At 42.9% G+C, this 19,262-nt stretch overlaps 1 protein-coding gene and 2 long non-coding RNA genes across 4 annotated transcripts; 2 read left to right on the forward strand and 1 right to left on the reverse strand.

Moving 5' to 3' along the window:
- Positions 1 to 1,082: 1,082 nt before the first annotated feature.
- On the reverse strand, positions 1,083 to 4,598 carry LOC123115896 (uncharacterized). Its single transcript, XR_006456812.1, has 3 exons — positions 4,541 to 4,598; positions 4,291 to 4,446; positions 1,083 to 1,189 (listed from the first exon to the last, which is right to left on the reverse strand). It is a non-coding gene; the product is annotated as an uncharacterized lncRNA (long non-coding RNA).
- A 1,908-nt stretch (positions 4,599 to 6,506) lies between these two features.
- LOC123111003 (DCN1-like protein 2) lies at positions 6,507 to 13,776 on the forward strand. 2 transcript variants are annotated; one of them, XM_044531659.1, is made up of 11 exons: positions 6,509 to 6,756; positions 7,250 to 7,311; positions 8,663 to 8,796; positions 8,997 to 9,055; positions 9,586 to 9,609; positions 9,864 to 9,946; positions 10,189 to 10,253; positions 10,420 to 10,469; positions 10,593 to 10,694; positions 10,811 to 10,870; positions 13,276 to 13,776. In XM_044531659.1, the coding sequence occupies exons 1-11, from the start codon at positions 6,754 to 6,756 to the stop codon at positions 13,384 to 13,386; spliced, it is 753 nt and encodes a 250-aa protein (XP_044387594.1). In that variant the 5' UTR covers positions 6,509 to 6,753; the 3' UTR covers positions 13,387 to 13,776. The 2 variants fall into 2 exon arrangements, with proteins under 2 accessions (XP_044387593.1, XP_044387594.1); XM_044531658.1 differs by having other exon boundaries at positions 6,507 to 6,756; positions 10,420 to 10,694.
- Positions 13,777 to 15,999: 2,223 nt separating this feature from the next.
- Positions 16,000 to 16,682, forward strand: LOC123115897 (uncharacterized). The gene is made up of 3 exons (XR_006456813.1): positions 16,000 to 16,041; positions 16,132 to 16,194; positions 16,483 to 16,682. It is a non-coding gene; the product is annotated as an uncharacterized lncRNA (long non-coding RNA).
- The last annotated feature ends 2,580 nt before the right edge of the window (positions 16,683 to 19,262 follow it).

Consider the following 19,262-nt stretch of genomic DNA (forward strand, 5'->3'; position numbering starts at 1 on the left):
CTACAAAGTTAATTCCATTTACAAAAATCACATCGGAAAAGTATTGTGCATTCATGTTCTAGTCTTAATATCCCTTAGGTAATCTTGTTTTTAGCTGAACGACGATCATGTCAAGCTAAACGAAGAGGACGCCGACAGGGCCACATTGTTCCCTGCCCACCACCGCCCACTTCCACACGCCACCATCCATGTTCACCGCCTGGATGCCGGCCCCAGCTCTCAAGCCCCTAGAACCGGTGCGCCCACGGGTCGCCGCGTTGGGTATGTACCTGCTGCCACCGTGTTGGACCTTCTCGTCCTACAATGCAATAGCCATTGCCTTAGTTGTCTACATCAGACATCTGAAATGAAACAAAAGTCAAATGCTACTAATTAGACGTAATACATCAAAATGTCAAACAGAGTCAACACTTTAATTATGCTTCATAGGATAAGAATCAAACATACATAGTTAAACCAAATACTTAACAAAGTGTCAACAACATTTCACAGATTTTTTCAGAATTTTTGAAGCACTAACCTGGCTTGGCTCAATGCCAATGTGGTTCAGCATATCAATGCATAGATGTAGGAATCATCCTTGTACTCTGCACAAACAAGGGGAAAACATGAGCTTTCATGTTTCCGTGTATTATAGTTGAGCAGAAGCGATACATGGAGAGTAGTATGAATGTACAACAGTGGGAAAGTTGAGGTTCCCTGGGCTGAATGTCGATGAAAGGTGCCTCCCATTTGCCCTTGTAGTCCAGGTTCCTAATTATCTGACTACACAAATATCCCATGTCAGAAGTTGCAATGCCAATGCACACTGCTGTTTGTCTACAATTTGACTATCTAATCTTACTCTAGCAGAAGTACCTTTTGCATCCATGGTCTCTTGCACCGGGGTACGTACCAAACTCCTAATTTCTTACAACTGATGATATTGTTAGGCGATGGAATTTGGAGTAACTTCTTGCTGACAAATGATGATATTGTTGGGCATTAAATTAATTGAACCACCCAAACTACTTTCAATCCTTTCTCGAAAGACAAATCAAGGAAGGAGACCACGAGATAGAAAAAGAGAGAAACTTACCATTAAGATAGAGGACAAGTCAGGCAGTCTTGCACATGGTGTTGGTAGGCAGCACCGCCGTTGTCGGGACAGTTCGCGCCCCAAATCCATATCCTCCATTTTTGCAAGATTCTGTACACCACATCTTTCTTACTAAAGTGGGAGAAACCATAAATCGACTATCAATCATCATTAAGTGTAGAATATGGTCATTAAAATTCATTAAAATCATTGCACATCGCTTGCTTGATTCTCCTCTATTAAATTAGCATTCATCACGGTGCCTTCTAAAGACAAGGCATGACAGAAACACAAAGCACAGCCCAAGCACATTGGTTTATGTACCATACTCATTGTAAAAAATTAGAAGCTTCTGTAAGATGTGACACTGTTTACATGTTTGGAGTGAATTGCATCCTCGTACAAAGGATAGAAGAACTGAATGCTTATCTCTACTCCTAATGGACGAATTGGTTGAATAGTCCCCCAACTTTCAACCGGTTTATTTTCAACCGGGTTTTTTTCATCAAATTACCCCCACCCCCACGCCCACCCACCGAAACGCGCCCAGCGAACCGGGGAGAGATCCGTTGATTTGGCTAAGGTAGGAAAGAATCTATTATTTGTTTGCTAAAGCAAATTGCATTAATGGAAGAGATCCGTTGATTTGGCTAAGGTAGGAAAGAATCTATTCTTTGTTTCCTAAAGAAAAATTGCATTAATGAGAGAGATCCGTTGATTTGGCTAAGGTAGGTAAGAATCTATTCTTTGTTTCCTAAAGAAAAATTGCATTAATGAGAGAGATCCGTTGATTTGGCTAAGGTAGGTAAGAATCTATTATTTGTTTCCTAAAGTAAATTGCATTAATGGGAGAGATCCGTTGACTTGGCTAAGGTAGGAAAAAATCTATTATTTGTTTGCTAAAGCAAATTGCATTAAAGAAAGAGATCCGTTGATTTGGCTAAGGTAGGAAAGAATCTATTATTTATTTCCTAAAGAAAATTGCATTAATGAGAGAGATCCGTTGATTTGGCTAAGGTAGGAAAGAATCTATTATTTGTTTCCTAAAGCAAATTGCATTAATGGGAGAGATCCGTTGATTTGGCTAAGGTAGGAAAGAATCTATTATTTGTTTGCTAAAGGAAATTGCATTAATGAAAGAGATCTGTTGATTTGGCTAAGGTAGGAAAGAATCTATTATTTGTTTCCTAAAGAAAATTGCATTAATGAGAGAGATTTGTTGATTTGGCTAAGGTAGGCGGTTTTTGCGGTTCTTGGCGGCTCAGTGTGAGGTGGGGCGAGGTACAAAAAAAATATCATGGAAGGTGAGACGGAAAAAAACCTGGGAGGTGGGAGTTGTCCCTGGTTAACCTACGAAATTTCATAGATTTTTTTAGGACGAAAAAAACCAGTGGAGGTGGGACGAAAATTGGCCGGCGGAGACTACCACCTCCCACTACTGACTTTTTTTCATCCGGTTTTATTTCATCCCACCTCCCACTGCTGACTTTTTTCTTAATTAATAACTCCACCCTCCTGCTGGTTTTTTCTAATCTAATTCAATCTATTGATCCTTCCTTAGTCACAATGCACTTACATGTAGCCCCGACAGATCGGTTTCCATATGAAATAAAATACAATCATCAATCAATCCTTGGTTCTCTTTTATAGGACTTGTTGCCATACATGAACCATACGATAACTTCCATATACAAAATAAAGGGAAACACAATCAGGTTTCCTTCCTTTCCAAAGTTCTAGCCACCTACCCCCTCCCCAGACCGCGTTCTTTTTCCCATGCCACCATCGACAATCTGCTCTCCCATTTCCTCGTCCTCCCCACGTTGTGAAGTTCCAACGCACAACTACACAAACACCAGTGACATAGAAAACCACCGCCTCCTCCTCCGCGCCACCGCCTACTCTATTTTTCCCCTCTGTGTGGCGACCTGAATGGAAGGCGGTGGATCTGGGATGCGCCTGGTTCCACAAGACGTCAGGCGTAAGGAAGGATGGAAAACCACCGGCTGGATGGCCAAGGGTGGCCCATTGAAGGTTTGAAACCTCCTATGGCGTAATTTTGTGCAACCTGCATGAAGATTGTAGGAGCTATCCATGTGGTCGTTCCATCGGCAACAAGTACGTATTGGATAGCACATAATTTGAAATTCTTGACGGAGTTGACTGACCATGACTTTGACTCTCACAATGTTGCATGTTCTTCGGAGTTGACTGGTGGCGTTTTTAGGTTATTACTACCATGAAGATGAGAGGAACATCGAGAAAAATCCTTTCCCTAAAAAATGGATGGGAGGAATATCTTGGTCTATGATTTCATGATGAATAGGACCCTGAGAAAGCAGTGGATGATGCCCCGTTGATTCTCTTTGAATTCGGCTACTGTGGGAATGTGTATAGTCAGGCTTGGAGTGAGCGCTCCATGCATGTGTGTCAGTGGCACTCAGAGATTGGTTGTGCCGCTCTTGTGAGGGTGTGTGGGAGTGGTGTGCTCGAGACACGCCAATCTTCTGAGCAGGTGCGGAGATGAGTTGCACAAGAGAAACATTGGTGGGATGAACCCAAACCTTTATTTTTTTTCTAATATGAATTATCCTTCCTTCTTAGAAAAACATGTTTTGAGTAAAGTTATCTTTACTATAGACATATATTGACAATTAATCAAGTATCAACATCATTGCATGCTTATTGCGTGGAATGTGTGTCCCAATGTTGACAGAAGGTATAAAAAGATTGTCTTGGAATTATTATTTTCTTGGGAAGATATTGCCCTGAATTCTCATTTCTCATCAGAAATTTAGTATCCATTTTCGTTGATCTTATTTGCAACATGTACAAGTCAGTAATAATCTAAGGGGGTGCCCTACCGGAGAAGATTATGATAGTTGGACAAGAAACTTGGTACTGTCGTGCAAGGTAGAGGTAGGAGAAATAGGAGATAAAAGCATGCATGGTGGGAGAAGGAAGTCGAGTGTCGCGTGGTAGCTCAGACATGGAGTGTGGAAGAAAGACAATGACGAGATGTATGTACCTACTAGATCATGACCATGAGATATCATCCCATAAAAATGGCCTTTGACTCTCATGTCACATGAATTTTCTCTTTGTATATATATATTTGTTAGTCTGTGGCAACGCACGGACACTTAGCTAGTGTACTTATAAAATACAAAAACGAAAAGGGTAATTAAATCATGTTGGGTTAAAAACCTTACGTTCCCATGGTTCTTTCTCAGATCAAAGAACTCAAAATATCAGCAGTGGATATTGGAGCCAGGAGAAGAAACGACGTGACCTTCACCCACATCCTTAATGGCCAGCCTCATCTCCATGCCCAGGACGATCTGAAGCCTCCCTCAATAATTCGACACCTGCACGATGACCGATCGTCAGATCACAACACTCGGCTTGGGCAACGAATTCGAGGGATTTCTAGACCAAGCGTTGAGAGTACCTAGGGGTCACCTTGGTTTTTGTACACGACAAAGAGGAGTGCGGGAGGCGAGCCCCAACCCATCGAGACCACGATGCCTTGAGAGAAAGCTAGGAGAGGCGATGGTGAAGCACGACATCATGGCGCATGTGCCCTACGTCTCAACGCTACAGTTGAGCGTCGCCATGTAGCCGCACAACAGCTTGCACTCCATGAGTTACATGCTATCTTCGCTCACACGACGAACGCCATCCGCCCGTCACTGAGACCCATCCTCTCAACCCTGCTGCTCCACGATCACGCGACGCCGTGTTAGTTAATGCAGAAACATAGGAGGCGGGCATCGTAAGGTAAAAAGTCCGGTTTGGATGGGATGAAAGACGAACCAAAATAAAGCAAAATTGGACAGGGAAGGGGGTGGATGAGGAGGCGAACATACAACGAGGTCGGGGTGGCTGTGGCCGAAGCATGAGGCTCGGCCTCCTCGCCGACGATCAGATCCGCCGTTAGAGATGATGAGGTCATCAGCCCCGTGACCTGGATCCCGCCAACAGGGTGATGCAGAGGAGAGGTGCGGCGGCGTCCTACGGGTGAGGACGGCGGGGGAGGTGAGGGAGCAGCTGAGCGCGGTGGTGCGGCTGCGTCCCTCGGGAAGACGAACGGCGAGCGGCCCGAGGCGGGAGGCGGCGAGGGGGAGAGAAGAGTCGTGCGGTGCGGGGTGAAAGCCCGACTCGCTCGGTTTGTAGCAGGGTACTGCTATAATCGAAACATTTCCTTTGATGTAAATTGACTACGTATGGAAAGATTAATCAGTGATTGACCGACTTATGGTAAGTTAATTAATTTAGATTTGATTTTTAAATATTGATTAGAGATTAACCGTGATTGATTCTCTCCCATAAAGACATTACTAAATAATTTGTGTCCACATGGAAAGTTCTGACTCGTTTGGCTTTCGGTACATGGGATGGTGGAAGGAAAGACGAAAATAAACCGGACAAAAATAAACCAGACGAATAATAACAGTGGACGCAATCCTAGCAACTGCTCCATTAAGAGTAGAGATAATGCCTCAGGATGAGGAGGTCACGATTAGGGTATGGCAAGAAGACCTTTTTTGGAAAGCTTTGATTCTGGTGATAATTACCATATTCGAAATTTCTTTAGTTATAGCCTTGCCATACATGGATTGATTTATTACTATAATTATCATATTTGAGATTTCTAAGTTTATAGCCTTACCATACGTGGATTAATTGTGATTGATTACCATAAATACGTTGGGTATTGTCGGCCAGACGAGAAAGAGAAAAACCGGTGGGAGGGGGGTGGTGGGAGGTGGGACGAAAGAAAACCGGTTGAAAAAAACCGATTGAAAGTGGGGGGGGGGACTATTCAACCAATTCGTCCATTAGGAGTAGACTCTCCCATAAAGACATTACTAAATAATTTGTGTCCACATGGAAAGTTCTGACTCGTTTGGCTTTCGGTACATGGGATGGTGGAAGGAAAGACGAAAATAAACCGGACGAAAATAAACCAGACGGATAATGACAGTGGACGCAATCCTAGCAACTGCTCCATTAAGAGTAGAGATAATGCCTCAGGATGAGGAGGTCACGATTAGGGTATGGCAAGAAGAACTTTTTTGGAAAGCTTTGATTCTGGTGATAATTACCATATTCGAAATTTCCTTAGTTATAGCCTTGTCATACATGGATTGATTTATTATTATAATTATCATATTTGAGATTTCTAAGTTTATAGCTTTACCATACGTGGATTAATTGTAATTGATTACCATCAATACGTTGGGTATTGTCGGCCAGACGAGAAAGAGAAAAACCGGTGGGAGGGGGGTGGTGGGAGGTGGGACGAAAGAAAACCGGTTGAAAAAAACCCGGTTGAAAATAAGCCGGTTGAAAGTGAGGGGGACTATTCAACCAATTCGTCCATTAGAAGTAGAGATGTGGCTCCGTTGCAACGCACGGGCGTTCTTCCGGTAGAAATCTATTTTACGAATTATAATTCGGCGAGCAGATAACACCCACCCACCCCCTCCCCCTTACTTGACCTAGAACCTGGCCTCGGGCCGACGCCTCCTGCTCCCTCTCGCTGTCGCGTCTCCCGGCGATCCTCTCCGTCGACGCCCCGGCTAGCCGCCATCGTTTCCCGGCGACCAGATCGACGGCAATCCCATCCTCCTTGATCTCCCTCTCGGGCGTCGGGAGATCTACGTGGGGACATGGTAAGCTCCTTTGCCTCCCCTTTACATACATATTTTCCTGCCGTGTAAACCGTGGCCGCCTGATTTGGACAGCAAAGGAATCTATATCTAGGCCAAACTTGGAGTAAGATCCTCTTTTGAATTCTAGGTTTTTCATGTGTGGATTGGATAAAGTTGGTGGATTATATAGATTGAGACCGTGAGCATGTATTTGAACTCTAGATTTTCCATTTTCCCATTTATTAGTGCCGAGGATCATATTTGAGGTGCCATTTTCATGTCTCAAGCTTATGTCGTACCAGTGTAGCATAAACATTTTAAAACAGATATTACATCACATATATTTGATATAGCATTTTTGCTGTTAAAAACTGCTGAATCCCTAATCCCTGTGGCACTAAGCTTTCCTTTCCTCAAGCTCATGGGATTACAATATACCATCCAATAAAAGGCTATCTGTGCAATCTAGGATGTGGGATTTTGTTTGACTCATTTATTTTTCTATCTGTTGCAGCATAAGCTGGGGAGAGGAAGCCGCGACAAGGTGCAACAGTTCATGGCCATAACTGGTGCAAGGTGAGATTCGAGTATAGTTATCTCTATTACATAGACTCTCGGGACTGTAATTTGGTGGTGATTTGTTAGTTTAGTTATTATAAGTTCTTTTTCCATATTATTTATACTACTTTGTTAAGCAATAATGTTGATGTGTTACTTAGTTGCAAAATTAGTTACTAACTTTCTAAGAACTATGTGATATGATACATTAATTTCAATATTTGTACTGGGAAGCAAATTTGTGATGTACTCCCTCCGTTTCTAAATAGAAGCCTTGTTAGAGATTTCAATACGGACTACATACGGATGTATATAGACATACATAGTTCAAAAAAGCGCTAGGCGTTAATTGTGCGTTTTGCCACCGCCTTGTGCTTTATTGACCAAAGCGTATGCTTATGCGCAATTATGCGCGGATTAAGCGCAGTTATGCGCAATGCGTTTTGCCAACGCCTAGAGCCTAGGCGCGCTTAAGCGCGCTTTTTTTTAACTATGTAGACATATTTTAGAGTGTAGATTCACTCATTTTGCTCCATATGTAGTCCATATTAAAATCTCTAAGAAGTCTTATATTTAGGAACGGAGGGAGTAATTGCTTCTCTTGGTCTAAGGTTGAATTTAGTGGCTGTCTTAATCTGATGCTCTATTTTGTGCACCCAGCAAATTGTGATGTTGTGTGATGCCTTACCATATATTCTCTCGGTTTCTAAATATAAGTCTTTCTAGAGATTCCAATATGGACTACATACGAAGCAAAATGAGTGAATCTACACTCTAAAATATGTCTATATACATCCATATGTAGTCCGTATTGAAATCTCTAAGAAGACTTATATTTAGAAACAGAGGGAGTAAATCTTTATTATCAGTGGAGTTTAACTTCTGAAAAAGAGTTTGTCATCTTGTTGTTGCAGATGATCATGATGAGAACATCAATCCATTACATTTATGCTGTTAAGTTGTTATTTTTGTAATAGGCAAACCCCTTTTTACATTGTAGAAATAAGAAATGAGATGGACTGAATCCTGAAGAAGTAAAACTTGTCAGTCTAGGATCTGCTTGGAGCTAGGGCCTGGATGAATCCAATCATTGTTTAGACTCCGATTCAAAGAATTCAGCACTGTGATTCTTCAAGTGCATAGTTCACACCAAGTTACTGCCCAGGAATATGAAACTAAATGGTTCCTCTAAGTGCTTAAAACAGCATCTATTAATTTATATTTGGATGCTTACATAAAATAAATACTTATGAGCTTACCAAACTCTTCTACTCGTTTTTATTAAGGACCAAGGAGTTCAGTTGTCGCAGTTTTATTTGGCGTTTCTTGTCCCTAGAATAGGAAATGATTCTGTTATCTGATGATGCAGCGAGAAGGTCGCCCTTCAGGCACTGAAAGCTAGTGATTGGCACTTAGAAGGGTCTTTTGATTATTTCTACAGCCAGCCACAGATTTCTGTGACCAATTCTCGACATCTTGAAGATCTTTACAGCAGATACAAAGGTATCATTCTCATGTCATTTACCAACCCTTTAAGTTTTGAGAATGAGTTTTGACTTCTGACTCTAGCTTTTGTTCATATGGTTTTGATTTATTCCATCCCCCTTTCTTTTTGCTTCTCTACTCAATGGAAGCATGTTCTCTCTTGTCCTGCTGTAAGTTGTTTACTTCTTAATTGGTGTTGTATCTTGTTTTGTTTCCAGAACGTGATGCTGATATGATCATGGTGGAGGGCACATCTCAACTTTGCAACGACCTGTTGGTAAGGACTAGCTTTTTATCTTTCAGTTTGCACCTACATCTGGGCATATCTAGCCCACACTTAGTAGCAATCAACCATATAATTCTTATATGACATTAGCTGCAGCTATTATATTCTGTTCCAAGTGTTGTAATTTGTCTGACTGGTTAGGAAACATTGAATATTATTGGTTAGCAGGATGCTATTTACTCGTGATATTGGAATGGTTTCTAGATCAGATATTAGCAAATTTAGCTTCCCTCTTTATGTGTTTGTCTGTTGGATTACATATTGTGGTTGTCTGTGCAAGTGACCTGACTCAGAAAGAGGTGCTGTTATTTTTCTACTGTCCATTTCCATGGTGTGTAGGGGAATCTTCACTCTGTGGGGATTCAAAACTAAATATTGCTGTTATTTTTCTGTTTCATTGTATATTTTGTGTTGTCTTAGGATAGATGGTCCTAGTGGTGTATACCTTTTGCTCTGTATGTTAGCAACATCATATGGGCCTACAAATCTCTAACCGCAGTTGCTATTTGTTTGTTTTCCAGGTGGATCCTCAGGATGTTGTCATGGTATGTGTTTCAGTTCTTCTGTACTAACCAGCTGTGTTCACTTACTGTTTGAGTGAAAACTAGTTCACTATTTTTTGCAGTACCTGCTCCTGCAGCTGCCATCCTCGAAGTTAATTCATTATCTATTTGATATTTGAAATACACACATGTTCTTTTCTCTAATTTGCAGCGACCTGCCTTTTCATTGTATTTAAGTGAATACTGCAATCTGTAGATCATCATTGTTATTAACCATCTATTTATGCTTTTAACAGCTTGTCATATCATGGCACATGAAAGCTGCCACAATGTGTGAATTTACTCGCCAGGAATTCATTGATGGTCTGCAGTCAATTGGGTGAGTGCTATTTGTAGTCATGATAGTTCAGTATGCAACTAATCAAGACCCTTGCCAATTACACATGTAATTTTTAGGGTCATATTTCTTGGTACCATACTACCATTGCAAAATCACCAAATTTGAAAATATTATTCGAATACAATGCGTCACAACATGTCATTGTCTCAATGGATAGTATTTCCCGGTACATATTTTTGCGACACTTCTCTGTTCTAATTATATCATTTCATTATTTTTAGGGTAGATTCAATTGAGAAGCTCCGTGAGAAACTTCCATCACTGCGAGCTGAGATAAAGGACGATAGTAAGTTTCCTTTTTTGTGTGAAACTGGATATTTGTACATGACTACCTAGTTTAGCCACTATCCAATTCCAGTTTGCACGTAAATTGGACTGTCTATCAAAAAATATATTGAAAATTGCTTCTATCTTCTAAGTTCTAACCTATCCGTTATTCTTTCGTTTTCCAGATAAGTTCCGTGAGATATACAACTTTGCATTTGCTTGGGCTAGGGAAAAGGTTATCCTTGAGATCAAACTATTTGTTCCAATATTTTCAATTGTCATTGTCTTTATTGGCACATCTGTTTTTCAACCGGTGTTATCTATGAAACTTTCCTACAACATTCTCTTGATTTTACAGGGTCAGAAATCCCTTCCACTGGAGACAGCTATTGGAATGTGGAGGTTGCTGTTTGCTGAAAGGCATTGGCCCTTAATCGATCACTGGTGTCAGTTTCTCCAGGTGTGCCTTAAATGGCATTTCTATCTAATCCCATTTTCCGATCATTGAGCTGTTCCATTATGTTATTGTTGTAAGATGGTACTATTTTGCTGTAACTTTTATTCTTAAAATTTCAGGTCAGGCATAACAAAGCCATCTCTAGGGACACATGGTCTCAGCTGTTGGAATTTGTTAAGGTAAATCTTTCATCCTCGCTTTCGTCATTACACTCGCACATATGCCCGTGCTTTGCAATGGGATATACATATTCCAGTGGTCCAACACCAGTGCCCTCATACACATCAGCATTATCGACTTTTTCATATACTTGGCAGGAAATGGGTTGCAGGCAGGTTTCTAGGAGCAACCAAGAATGTCTTGTTAGAATACACCTTACGCTCCTCAAGAAACTCTTTAAATTTCTTTCCCCCATTTTCCTGGGATCTCCATGTTTGTAGTTACCATGCAAATCACCTGCCTAGTTAAGCTTCTTCTACCATTTCATCTAGCCCCAACTTATGTAGCAAAACAGTATACAGGCAGGACTGATATATAGCATGCCTTTCAGTTCATAAGACAGGAAAAAAAAGGTACGCCAGAGCCCAACACAATATCAGTCTTCATCTAAATGCGTACTACACTCTCCGCTCACACGAAAATAATGAATTTAAATACATCTACTTCTGCACGCCAAGTAACCTTGTGAACTAACAGTAAGTTCACATTACTTTTTGGCATTCATCTCTTCTAAGCAGCACAATGAACAAGGAATACGTTTGGCAATAAAAACTTTGCGTAAGATTCTACTGTTATTGACGATTATCTAGGGTGGCAGTTCAGGTAGAGCAGGTACATTTTGATGCTTGTTAATCCTAGTAGCATGCTAAATGCCATCGGAAGCTATCAATACACTACATATTTATGGCTATGCAGATCAAAATTGAAAGCACCACACACCCACTTCAGAACAGAACAAATATGGAATATCAAGTACTCAACCACGATCCATGTGCGAACAGTTTGGTAGCAATTTCAAGCAAAACAAGTACCTGATGCCCTCTCTTTGAACTTTGAACTATCACACTGAATTTCTATCTGGTTCTGTAATCTCAGTAGGCACTCTTACTCTAGGTAAAGGCAAAAAGGAAAAAATATTACTTCCGCAGAGAACTTCAATATTCTGTGGTAAACGCAAGAAACCCACATAACGAGGAAAACTGCATAAAGCCAATTAGTTGGACTGGATGTGGGTCAGCAATAAACAAAAAGTTTCAAAGCTCGTGATCATCCTCCAAATTCTAGAACAACATTAACATCACAGAAGTAAACCTGCGGATCAAATGAATAAACATAAGCTATATTTACCTGAACATGCGTAAAATCGAAAGAAAGGCAGGCATTGTTGTCCCTACTCTGCACATAGACGCAGGAGAGCCCCTCCCGATCCACTGCCGACCTGGTCACAACCTCCATTGCATGAGCGCACACGAACACATGAAGCGTAAGCATCCGTTACAAAGAACAAGAATCGGCAAGAGACAACTGGATCAGAAAACAGCTAACCTCAAGACGAGTGATGCAAGCTGGCCACGCAGTCGGAGCAAGCCATTGGACGGCGACGAAGGAGCCGGCGTTCGTGTCCATATCTAGCTTGCCCACGGCAACATTTCTCTTACCTATCGGCTTCCTCTACCTACGCTTTCCGCGCGCCAATGCAGAGGTCGACCGAAGCTCCAATTTCAGCGACGGGATTGTGTTGGTGGATCCCAAGGAGTATTCCCACGGAAGTAATTGATTGAAGATGCAGTAAATTGCGGCCGCTCTGTTCTTCCTCGCCTCAAGCAGAACTTTGCCGTGGTAGATTCGCCGCACAACTATTGACAACGAAGACCTCGCTACCCTGCTCATCTGGCTGTTCTGTCCGACCGGGCGCATTTGTGGTGAGCTGTCGCTGCTCATGCGCCTCTTCCCGAGCTCCCTTTCTTACCCCCCGGAATGGATGACGGCGTAGTGTGGAGCCAGGGGTGACGACAGGGTTAGGACCACACCGCTCATGAGGTCCATGGGGGAGAGAGAGGGGACTTGTGATCAAGGTGTGAAGCGATGCGTGCGTGCCCTTTTCTCGGGCCTTGTTGCCATTGGGCCTGCAAGCTGCTGAAAAAACGCAGGAATGTTGCTCTGAACCGCTTTTTCCCGCTTACGGGTGACATTAAGGGGTAATTTATAAAAAGTTCAGAGCAATTCTGATGATGGATGGGTAGAAACATTCCTCCCTTTAATGTTAGGTATATAGATATGAATGCCCAGATTTTGCGGGACTTGTATGCCCACTTAATCAGCATGACAAATAAACTTTGCTTGGGCAAATGAGACAGGTTAACTCCTGTGCCTAGGTTGTAGTCTCTAGGTAGTTTGTGATCTGTCGCCTTCAGTGATTCGTCAATAATCTGTTTTCTTTTCAGTTCTTCACTAATCGTGTATCTTGTTAAACTAGATGTCAATTTTTTGTTGGATGTCCGGAAGGGAGGCTCTTACTATGACTTGCATGTAGAAAGAGCTCATAATTGTGAACTTAACCAATTTCACTGTTGTTTTATTGCAGACAATTGATCCACAGTTATCCAATTATGACGAAGAAGGTGCTTGGCCCTACCTAATTGATGAATTTGTGGAGTACCTAACCGAGAATGGATGCGTTCAGCGTAACAAGTGAACCATTCGAGGCTGCATTCTGACTTGGATATCATGATTTGGTGGTACAAACATGATTCATGTCGATCAATAGAATATTTATCTTTGGATGTCGGCATTGTTCCAGCTGCCCTTCACAAAGCAGATGATGTCGTTTGGTGGAATCTACTTGCGCAGGGGTGATTTCACTGGCTAGGATTGCAAACTATCTATCTGGTTTGTATTTTGTGCTGCACCTATCTGCTACAGCATACCCAAAATAGTTATTGGTTTACTGCTGAATGGGCGATGGGTCTATAGTTCATGTAGGTCTAGGTATGAGGTAATGCGAACTTGTGCTATCGGTATTGATCGATTGTTGCCAGATGGGGCACCTTTCTATGAGGTAATGCAAACTTGTGATATCTTTCTAGGGACCGTTGGTTTGAACTTTGAATCGTCCCTGCTTTTTTACTATGATTGCTGCTTAGTTGGCTGCAGTTAACTTGATGAGCCGATTACTCTAGGTGATGCTCACTCTGTAAAGAAATATAAGAGTGTTTAGATCACTACTTTAGTGATCTAAGAGCGTTTAGATCACTACTTTAGTAATCTAAACACTCATATTTCTTTATGGAGGGAGTACTTGTCATCTTCTACTTTCATCAGAGATGTGATTGCTTGCCCAAAGGAAATGCTCCCTCAGTTCCGATTTACTTGTCGTGGTTTTAGTTCAAAAACCACGACGAGTAAATCGGAACGGAGGGAGTAACTGTCAGCATTTCTTTTTGTTGTTGCAACGAAGTTGATTTCTTATGTCACAAGATGCTTATTTCTTGGACCATGATAAGTGCCACATGTGTTGCATGAACACATGGCAATTTCGAACGTTTTTTATGGCGAGTTTAGTGATGCGAGGATGGCAACTTTAGTTGCCAAGCATGTCAGCATCCTTTTCGGATGGCAAGTTTCAGTTTTTTCTAGTTTGTAACATGTAAAAATATTATTTGCAACATCAGCGTTTTGGATTATGCAGTCTTTCTTTTGGCTACACAGATCTTTTTCTCATCTCTTGGTGCTTTGGTGAATTCGTGTAAGCATAGTGGTATTGGGAATTGGTTACAACATATACCGAGAGTAGTGTCTGTACTAACCCTGTCACTGCTACATATACCGAGGGCTGTGGCTTGCCTGAAACAATAATGCATGGCTGGCCATGTCATTCATGTTGAATTGGCTATTGGTCAGAAACTATATATTTCTTTTTATTGAGGGGAGGGCATTATGGCTCTATTCAATCTGGAGGCTCGTCCACCCAAGAACTAGAAGTCTTGCTAAAAAGAAAAAGGGTCCTGATAACTGCCACACGTGTGGCATGGATAGGAACCCGTTCGCACGCCTCGTGTGACATGGACAGGAACCCGCCCGCACGACCGCGTCCGGGTGCGCATTTGCATAGCCCGCACGTCTGGTGTGTGGCAACCCCGCCCGCACGACCTTGTCCGGGCCAGACGACCCCGTTGCCCGCACGACCCAGCCGTTCCCGGCCTCCGATCGATCCCCACTCTCAACTGCCGCCATCGTCCCCCACCTCTCGAACCCCTACCTTCGTCGCCGGCTTCTCTGGTCGCCATAGCAACCAGAGCAAACCCGTAGGGCCTTCCCACCACAAACCACACCCCAACCCTCCCCCCACCCCTAGCCCCCCACTCCAACCCTGCCCTCCAAAGACGATCACCTAAAAGCAGGTGAAATCTCCCGATCTCATACTGCTTCTCATCCTTCTTCTGGGCAGAAAATTGCAAATTTACAGATGAAGGTGGCGACTGGATCCATGCTATAGGGGTAAAACACTACATGGTTCGGTGTATCTTCGCATTTGCCAAGCAGAATACATCATGTACAACACTTGAGATTAACTTAAGTTCCTAGTTTGATTGACGCAAGTAGTTGGTTATGAAATGGATGAGTAGGAATCCCTAAAAAAGGGAGGAATGACAAATTTGAAATAAAAGGGGTGGGAAAAATTAATTGCCACTTGTGTATAACGTCAGTTGCCACCTTTCGTTGTTAGTAACTGCCATCAAGTTGACCTGTTGCTTGCCATCCTATTGTAGTGGCTGTTGCCATCTAATCGAACGGATAGCTAGCACCCAAAATTTTAGAAAAAAGAGTGTCCATGTGCATGTCCTACTTGCCGCGATGTGTTGGTTGCCTACGCATGAAAATGTGATAACACTGACGTGTTATCTTCTATGTGCAAGCAGCGGAAGAATACAATTTTTGTGGATTGTTGATGCGTTCTTGTTCATGCAGTGATTGCGAACACATTGGAAGAAGCGAGACGCGGAAAGAATGAATCACGAAGATGGCGCTGATACTTGGGGTTCTCAAAGGCCAGAAACGCCCCCTTGGAATGCATCAGAGTACAGTCAACTCATTTCTGCAGGGCCATTGCTGCCACTACTAGAACAGTATGCAGGCATTGGTATGATGCGTGATAACAAAAGAAAAGAACAGTTGCCATGTTCGCAACGATGAAGATGACATTCTACTTATGTCGTACACTGTCATTTTTCCGCAGATTCTTATGACCAAAACACACTCAGGGGGCCTCCGTGACAAGTTCAGTCGGAGCGTGCTAACACTGACAAATGTACGGGCAACCAACTTCAACTAGCTAATATGACTAATCAAGGTAACGCATACAAAAAAGAACACATACTGGTCTGGACATGAAAAATAAACTTGCAAAAGTTGGCAAAAAGACTCACGGGTGAAAATGCAGAGCCTTCATGCAGCACGTGGCATCAGACAGCACCCATGTACCTGCCATCGACGTCATACACAGGTGAGTCCATAAAAAAGTGAAGTTGCGGACGGTGAATTAGCAGAAGGAGCTTAGTTGACAACTGCAGTTGCCATGAGTGGACAACTGCAATTGCCATGGATAAATAACTGCAGTTGTCATCCCTGGACAACTGTTGTTGCCCTCCCTGGACAACTGCAGTTGCCATGGAGGAACAACTGCAGTTGCCATGCCAGGACAACTGCAATTGCCATACCAGGGCAACTGCAGTTGCCATGCTAGCACAAACTGCATTTGCCATGTATTGACCAACTACTACGATGCTTACAGGTTATTACGGTGGTGGTAACCCGGCAAACGTCTCGTGGCAAGCTTCACAGATTGCAGATAGAGCACGTCAATTTGGTGTCACAGACCACACAAAATGGGCACATGCAGCACAACAAGGTAAGGAAAAAATTGAACCACAAAAGAGCACTACATTTGTTTTTGTGGCAAAAAATAGCACGTGACGAAGAAGAAGATTTGTAGCAGTGATGGTGGACAAAACCAAGCATAAAACGCTAATAAGTGGTTGTGTGTAATGAGTCATGTATCGTCTTCGAAAATTTATCAACTGCTAAAAGCATGTGTGCAGCACTAATGGTTGATCGCATTTGCCTAGTGAGATCAGGCTTATAATGCAATAGTTTTGATGTTAGAACACAGTGGTTGCCATGTGTTGATAGCAGTATTTTCCATGTATGCAGGACTGCAGCTGCCATGCATATAGAACCCAAGTTTTCGTACTAAAAAGGAGCTGGTTGCCGTGCATTGGCAAACAATAGTTGCCATGTTTGTTGGACTATAGCTGCCATGACTGGACAACTACAGTTGCCATACATGTCCACGCGCAGACTCACGACTTGCTGTTTGAATGATGTAATGCCAAATCACTCGAAGTTGATGTGATTCGTTGCGATAAACATGTTATTCAAACAAAAATCTTACTCTCGTACCTGTTTTTTCTATTACAGGGCCTATAACTACAATGAACAGCGGCGCGGGGGCATCTACTACGGGGAGCTCTGAGCGCACGGAAGATGTGTTCCACTAGCCAGCAGACAATCATGCCGCAAACAATGCCGAGTCAGAGTCGGAAATGGCAATCATTCCAGCAATTCCGACAGGCACCCCTTTGAACACAAGCACTGGCAACACTCAAGTAGATGAAACTGCCGTCGATACTGAAGTGAATGATGAAACTGACGACGGGGCACAAGGGGATGAAGATGATGGGCAATCAGAGATCGTGGTACCTTAGCCACCGTACGTTGGGCAGAGATTTGAATCGTTTGCAGAAGCAAAGGAATTCTACCAGACATATGCAAAGTTCCATGGGTTTGCCGTCAACACCGAATACCATAGGAAAATTAAGAAAACTAACGAGTACAGCAGAGGTGAGATGAGTTGCCACAAGGCACGAAGGAACAAGAAGGGGAAAGGTGTTGCGCCTGTCGTTCTGGAACGAAAGAGAGGTATCATTCTCAAGATGGGATGCCCTGTCCGGTGTAAGCTAAACGTAGATGGAACACAGTATGTGGTCACTGAATATTTTGACGAGCACAACCACAAACTCATAAAGAAGTTAGACCTGGTAAAATTTCTGACCGCCCACAGAGGATTCACCCCCGTCGAAAGGCAATTCATAAAGCTGCTACATGATTGTAACGTCGGTCCATCAAGAATGGTCCAGATACTATCACTCATCCACAGCAAAAAGGGGACTTTGAGTAGCATGCCCTACATACCAGCTGACGTCACAAACCTACAGGCGAAGTACCGTAGAGAGAGCAAGTTGGCTGACATAGAGGCCACAATGGCCTACTTCGATGAGAAAGCGAAGGAAGATCCAGATTTCTTCTACAGGATAAGGTTGGACGATGAGGACCGTGTCAGGAACATGTATTGGGTGGATGGTGCTGCAAGGAGAGCCTACAAACATTTCCGAGATTGCATTGCATTCGACGCGACGTATCTCACTAATATGTACAAGATGCCATGCGCTCCGTTCATAGGAATAAATAACCACAATCAGTCGTTGCAGTTCGGCTGCGGGCTCGTTCGGAACAAAGACACGGATGGGTACGTTTGGCTGTTCAAGACTTTCTTGGAGTGCATGGATGGACTTGCTCCGATGAACATAATAACAGACCAGGATTTCAACATGCGTGCAGGCATAGAGGAGGTCTTTCCGTTGGCGGTGCACATGCACTGCAGGTGGCACATTATAAAGAAGGCTGAGGAGACGCTAGGACCGTTCTTTGCTGACCGTCCAGAGCTGCACAAGGCATTCGAGCTGTGCGTGGACCATAGCTTGATGGTGGAGGAGTTTGAAAGGAGCTGGATGGCCATGATTGAAACATATCAAGTCCAAGACAACGAGACTCTTACTAGCCTGTGGGAGAAGCAAATGTATTGGGTGCCGGCCTACTTCATGCAGTGCTTCTTCCCCTTTATGCAGACTACGCAGCGCAGTGAGGGGTTCAATGCTGTTTTGAAGCAGTACGTGAGCCCTGGCGACTCATTGCTACAGTTTGCCAAGCAGTACAGAGCTTTGCAACAAAAAATTCTGGGATCTGAGCTACAGCAAGAAGCGACCATCGCACTAAAGCAGCCAAAATTGCTAACGTATTTACCGATGGAGAGGCAAATGAGCAAGATATACATCAACAAGATTTTTAACAAGTAAGTCAGTTGCGTTACAGTCTTATTTGCGCAAAAGCACTAAGGCAGTAGGTGCCATATAGAGTGTAATGCAGTTGCCATGTTTAATGAAATACTGTTTGTCATGCTTACTCAGCTGCAGTTGCCATGTTCAATGAAAATTCTGTTTGCCATGCTTGCTCGGATGCATTTTCCATGTTCAATGAAGTGCAGTTGCCATGTTTAATGCACTGTACTTCCATTGGAGCATGTTGGTATGCAAATGCCAATGTCAACTGAAAAATGTTATATTGTCGACACATATGCTGAAATGCAATTGCCATGTTTACTAAAATGCAACTGCCATGTTTGTTGAAATGCAATTGCCATGTTTACTCAACTGTAGATGCCATGTTTAATAAAAA

Source organism: Triticum aestivum, chromosome 5B (assembly GCF_018294505.1).
Source record: "Triticum aestivum cultivar Chinese Spring chromosome 5B, IWGSC CS RefSeq v2.1, whole genome shotgun sequence".
Classification (NCBI taxonomy): domain Eukaryota; kingdom Viridiplantae; phylum Streptophyta; class Magnoliopsida; order Poales; family Poaceae; genus Triticum; species Triticum aestivum.

Coding starts and splice junctions, on each gene's coding strand:
- LOC123111003 (XM_044531658.1), top strand. Junction 9,056..9,585: donor AACTTTGCAACGACCTGTTG/GTAAGGACTAGC, acceptor TTTGTTTTCCAG/GTGGATCCTCAGGATGTTGT. Junction 9,610..9,863: donor ATCCTCAGGATGTTGTCATG/GTATGTGTTTCA, acceptor TGCTTTTAACAG/CTTGTCATATCATGGCACAT.